Source organism: Grammomys surdaster, unplaced genomic scaffold (genome assembly GCF_004785775.1).
Source record: "Grammomys surdaster isolate TR1022 unplaced genomic scaffold, NIH_TR_1.0 363, whole genome shotgun sequence".
In the NCBI taxonomy this organism is placed as follows: domain Eukaryota; kingdom Metazoa; phylum Chordata; class Mammalia; order Rodentia; family Muridae; genus Grammomys; species Grammomys surdaster.
This window is the reverse complement of record NW_021604782.1, coordinates 10,235,787-10,241,786: the sequence shown is the minus strand read 5'-3', so window position 1 is coordinate 10,241,786 and position 6,000 is coordinate 10,235,787. Positions and strand designations below refer to the sequence as shown.

Here is a 6,000-nt window from a genome sequence, read left to right as displayed (position 1 = left end):
AGAGAGAGAGAGAGAGAGAGAGAGAGAGAGAGAGAGAGAGAGAGAGACTTCCAAACAATGTGCTCCATGCCTCCATGCTCTTAAGCTAGCTGTGGGCTGCATCTATCCCAGATTGGCAAGGACTGAGGGACAGCTGACCTTGGGATTAAGCCTGCCATGAGCAGGCCAGGAATTGTGGTGGTTCACACCTTTAATCCTGGCACTCTGTAGAAACAAACCAACCTGGTCTACAGAGCGAGTTCTAAGACAGCCAGGGCTACGCAGAGAAATCCTTTCTCAAAAAAACAAACAAAAAAACTGCTTAGGGTGGTCCTACCTAGGACCAACCTGCTGCCTCGCCCCCAGGGCAGTTGTGGCTTTCTGAATGCAGAGGAGGGAACCCTCTCCAAACCTCAAATCCTCCCCAGGTTTCTTCTTGAGGTGCCACTTACATACCAGGCAATGAGGAATAAACTATTCAGTAGAGATTCTAAAATTTGGTTGGGGGCTCCATGGGGCCCAACACCGCTTGTGTCAACACCACTTGTGTCGAGAACACTCAGGTCTACGAGCAAGCAAGCAGTGTGGTCTTCCCTGCACCACAGGCTTGCCCTTCATTAGTAGCGGCCCATTAAGATGAGAGGCTTCCAGCTGCACTCTCCTCCTCTCTTGGTGTCCAGTCACCTGGTGGTTTCTGGAAATTCAAGGCCTCGGATCAATAGCGCTTTGCCAATCTTTAGAAGACTAGAAAGAAGGTCTCAGGCGCTATGGGCAGAAGGGCTTTTCTCCAGGAAAACAGAACACCAGTCTGGCAGGAAGCTCTCTAACTGCTAGAGAGCCTGGAGCCCCATTTTAGAAGTTAATGGAGCATATGGGAAGCCAGAGGGGCCAGGGGCAGGGGCAGCCCTGTCCCCACAATTCCCTTCTATACTTCACTCACTTGGCTCAGTGGAACCAAACACCCTTCAATGCTGAAAGGAGTTTACCAGCCACCCCTGTGCCAGGGCTGAGTTGTGGGTGACACAGGGGAGGACCTCCACTGCCACTGCCGCTGCCGCTGCCACTGCCCACAGGTCTACTTTCAAGCACCTGAGTTCCCAGTTCTACTATGACACCTTCCACTGCCTCTTGGCAAACTCTCAGCATACCTCCCCCCCCAAAGGGAAGTTCTCAGCAAACTTTCTTGTCCCTGGTGTCTGTTCAAAGGTGTATACCTCTTATCTTAGCCAGGAACTGCAGAAATGCTTTTCAATCCCAAAGGGTACAAATTCCTTCTCAGAAAGGTATATTCCTCTCGGCCAGCCCTATAACTCATTCCCCCATCCATATAGACAGGCTCCCAGGACAGCTGGCAAGACACAAGACAGCAAAGGGCAGGGATGGGCCTTGCTTGGAGAGATGCCACATGTCAGCAGAACAAGGCTGGGGATAGAAAATTACACTGGAATCTGGAAAGAATTTGGATGACTCTGTGGCTCTCAAATTCTTCATCTGTAAGGACCTCGCTGGTTAAAGCCCTGGTTTACCTACCAAACCACATCGAGCAAAAAGCTGTTTGCTTGGTTTTGCTGCTGAAAGGTACAGCTGACTAAGCCTAGTCAGAGATCACCAAGAGCATCAATCACTCTCGTGGGCATCACCCTGAGCCAAACACAGATGCAAGGTGCTTGCTTTAGCCTGCTGTGTCTGGCCCAGGTGAAGGAACAATTACCTCAGGCCTTTGAAACACTGACAAGCCTTAGTAGGAGGGGTGGTGGGTGGTACTTCCTGGAAAAAGAGGATAAAAGAGGCAGGCGTGGGAGCTGGACAATCTCCAGAAGGAGGGCTACTAAATAAATAAACAGGGTAGTGTGCAGCTGTCAGGCCACACCCTCAGGACACTTACAGGTTCGGGGACACTGGAGGTACCAAGCAGGGTATCTCGGGGGCATCCCGAAAACCATCTGTTTAGCTCACCTCTCACACAGACATAAGAGCAGGGTCAGCTGCATTCTACAGAGCAAGAAACTGCCCTAACTTTGTCTTGGGTCACTTTAAGATTATAAGGAGGCCAACCTCAAGCCTGGTTTCCTCCAGTACCAGGTCACACTTTACTCTCCTCTAGTTCAGAGAGAGAGAGGGACTCACCTCTGCCAGGTACAGCACACAGAATTTCAAGTCTTCCGAAGAACCTTTGATAAGAATAGAAAAGAAGATTCACATTAGGGTTGGCAACTGAGTCAAAGCCTCGCTGGGCACAGCTCTCTCACCCAGGAGGCTGTGTGTGGTGCCTCCCAGAACAGGAGGGAGGAGAGGGCAGCCGTGGGAGCAGAACACCCTGCAAAGCAGAGCTCACTAACTCAGCCATCCAGGCAATGCACAATTGAAAGGCTTCTGCCTGCGGGTCAGCCTGACTCAGGGATGCTGGAACCACATCCTCAGAAAGGAGACCCTCTGAGGGCTAACAGCCAAATGCAGGGAGCTGTCTGCATCCCAGAAGGCCTCCTCTGCCCCAGAATCCTTGCAAGGAGGAAGCAAGGAGGCAGCACACTTCTGGGTTTTCTCTTAGACAATCTACTGCCTTTGCCATTTTGAAATTCAACAGGAATTTCAAAATTCAACAGGAAGCCATGTGATTCTTGAGGGGGCCTTGTTCCTCACTAAGGGAAGTGCAGGTCAAGGAGGGATGATCTTCAATCCCATCTCAATGCATCCTGGGAGACAGCTTTCCAACATGGCGCCATTCTCTAAGGGTTTCACTCCTGATCTGGGATTGCAAACTGAATCAGTTACAACTGGAATAAACAGGAAGGGACAGTGGACTGTTCCCTCCCCTTCTTAAGAAGAGTCTTACTCAGAGAGAACTCCAGATGGAAAGGAAGACGACTCTGGGAGGTAGGTCCAGCATGTCCAAAGGCATGGGGAAGGAGATGCACCAGTAAGCACAGAGAAGCAGAGCCGCCCCACCAGGACACCTGCCCTGCTCACTTCAGCCTCTCCTCAGGACTTGGCCACACTTTCCATGAAGCATTCATCTGGACACAGGCCTGGGAGGGTTGGAAACTCCCTGCACATTCAGCAGTTGGCCTTACCAAGCAGGGTGTCACTTTTGAGGAAAGCAGCTATCTAACACATGTAACAGCAAGCACTTGGAATGTCAGGGACCCTGGAGTACCTCCACCAGTCAGCTCAAGGGCTGAGGGTAGCTCCCTGGGAGAGTGCTTGCTTCTGTATTCACTCTTGACAACAAGCAGGGTTCCCAGCATCCACAGCTCGTGGCTCACGTGAGAACATAGGACCCAGGGATGAAATCACTCAGCCAGGCAGTAAAGAGGATCTGTAGCCCAGCTCTGGCCCACACTCCACCTCTGTACATCGTGCCTCTTAAACGCCAAGCTCCAGCAGGATCCCCTTCAATGCATATTTAAGGCAAAGGAACTATCAAATCAAACAGGGTTTGTCACAAAGAGAAGGTTTTACCTTCAAGGTAAAAATCACATCAAGCCTAGATCTAAACACACAGGGAGAAGAGACCTAACCAGGAGAAGCCAGGTCTCTTCAAGCAAGAGAGTGGACACTTCCCAAAGGACAGGAGCCACCAGGCAGAGCCAGAACAACATGTTCCATGAGAGAAGAGAGTCCACTCTGGACTTGGACTAAGTCCTCTCCCCACCTGGTAACGGGCTGAAGAGGGAGAGAGCCAAGTCTCAGATGTCTGTAGTGTTTAAGAAAATGGATCCCAATGGCTCTGTGGATTCCTTGTGTTGCTGAGATGGAGACGGGGAGGAGTTTTATTTTGCTTAATAAAATATATGGAGAGGCTGGAGAGATGCCTCAGCAGTTCAGAGTACTAACTGCTCTGGGTTCAATTCCCAACACCCACACGGCAGATTGCAATCTATAACTCCAGTTCCAGAGGATCCAACACCTTCACACAGACATACCAAGGCACCTAAACTACCAAGGCGCATAAAATAAAAATAAATTATTTTTAAAGAAAAGATACTGAGGTGTTTCCTAGTAGACCCTAGTCTAAGGGAGAGCCACTGCAATCCACCTAAGAAAGTAATAGAACAACCTGGGTCTGGGGAGCAGGCGATAAGGGGAGCAGAGGCTCTGAAAGTACAGAGCGGGGGCTGAGAGAGGAGACACTTGGGGAGATGGGAGCTGAGGTTGGGGAAGCACACTGTCAGAGAGTCATTGTGTCAGGAAGCCATTGATGAATGACAAGCTCTCTGTGCTTTGACACCAGTCCTGCCCCCTCCAACCTTGCTGGATTGCTGCAAGCTCCTGCTGGCACCTGTTCCCCATCGCAGCCTTGTGTCGGCAGCAGTGTGACAATAGGGTGGAAGGGGAGCCGTGCTCAGCACGATATGATATTGAGCCTCATGGAAGGATGACAAACTGAAGGAGCTGAGGTAGCCAGGGGGGACTGCCTGGAGCTATGGAGAAGACCGCAGAGCTTTGCCCTGCGGGAAGAGAGGGACACTGAGGTGGCACACAGGTGAGTTTGCCTTGAATCATGCTAACTGCCTCTGCCATTTTGGAACTCATCCAGAGGGGGCCTTTACATCCCACCATGTAATGCACAAACCATGCAAGAGACTCCCTAACCATGGGCTAGGTGGGGCCCAGAAAAGGCTTCCCGGCCCCTGCCTGCCCATCTAACATTTACCCAGAGAATGTCTTACTGCTGCCTTGAGATTCAGCAAACCTTCTCTACTAGCGGAGGCAGGCCAAAGAGCTCTTGTCTCTGTTTTCCACATACAAAGGCAGGGTGGGGGAGGGACAACAAAGTGCATGAACAGTAAGAGGCAGGGCTGAGATTTGAACTCAGGAAGAAAGCTATCCCCAAAGCCAGAATTCCTAATCCTATATCGTACTTCTGCCCTGCCACAGGCTTTCCACCCAGTTGGGAGCTCCAGAGTGGAGAGGCCTCTTCCACAGTTCTCACTGCAGTGGCCAGCACTGAGGCAGACATGGAGGACAGCTTACAAAATGTCGAACAAGCATTTCAGCAGCTGGGCCAAAGCAGCTTAGTTTCCAAGCTGGGATCCTGGCTCCCTCAACGTGCCTGGAGAGCCCATGAGTCAGATAGACATTTCCAGGTCATGCCTAAGAACAGGCAAGGCCAGAAAGACACACTGTGGGCGTGATGCTGGCCGCCTGGGAGGCAGAAACACAAAAGAGTAGCAGAAGCAGCAGACAGCCGTGACAGGAAGAGACCACAATGGGTCCCCGCTGACCGGAGATGTCCCAATTGTGAACACCAGCTCTCTGCCTGTTCCCATCACATCTCCATTCAGTCCCGCTGAACACTGGGAGAAGCTAGCAGGAGGAGACACCCCAGCTCCCAAGCTAAAGCAACACTCTGGTCTCCTTTTAGCTATTCATTGTCTACAAAAACAAGCATCCACTGGTCACCTGATATATGCCATGCTCCCTACATGGGTGACTAGCAGAGGTTGACCCTAGCAAACAAGTCACAAGGGAGTTCCAGGGAGAGGGTGGGTTCTGCCCTGCCAGGGAGCAGCACTTGCCAGCAGCCCCAGTCTGTTTAGAAGGCTGGATGCCTTCTTTGTTTAATACCTCTATGGCCTCCTAAATCCAATTCTGCATACATATTGACTTGAAAGCGAGAAGAAACCTAGGAGTCTCGTGTCAGGGTGAGCTAGAGACCCTTGTGCCACCAGACACTCCAGCTAACTCCCAAATGCATCTCTTAATAGCCTCACTTGCTGTGGTAGTGGACATATGGGAGACGCCAGGAAATGCCCTCAGCTTCTAAACACTGGGTGCCACAGCTGACTCTGGCTGTTGCAGAAGGGGCCCTGGAGTTTGGTAGAACATAGAACCTATCTCAGGAAAGCAGGAGTGGTGGGGCAGAGGTGAGGGTGGGGGGTGGGTTGGCTACAAAGGTTCCACGGTGCCTGGAAAGAAGTCTAAGCCCTGAACCGAGTGCCTGGAATGCTCTTATCATTAGCCATTTCCCTCCACCTCAGCAGCTCCAGGATTCCCAGAGGCCACTGTCGAACCCACTTA

At 51.4% G+C, this 6,000-nt stretch overlaps 1 protein-coding gene across 6 annotated transcripts in view; it reads right to left on the bottom strand.

Moving 5' to 3' along the window:
* Window positions 1–6,000, bottom strand: part of Rgs3 (regulator of G protein signaling 3) — a 119,943-nt gene that overhangs the window by 53,968 nt on the left and 59,975 nt on the right. For all 6 annotated transcript variants that reach the window (XM_028779852.1, XM_028779849.1, XM_028779850.1 and 3 more), the window contains one exon: window positions 2,107–2,150. In XM_028779852.1, the coding sequence (XP_028635685.1) occupies window positions 2,107–2,150 (44 nt within the window). The remainder of the gene's footprint in view (window positions 1–2,106; window positions 2,151–6,000) is intronic.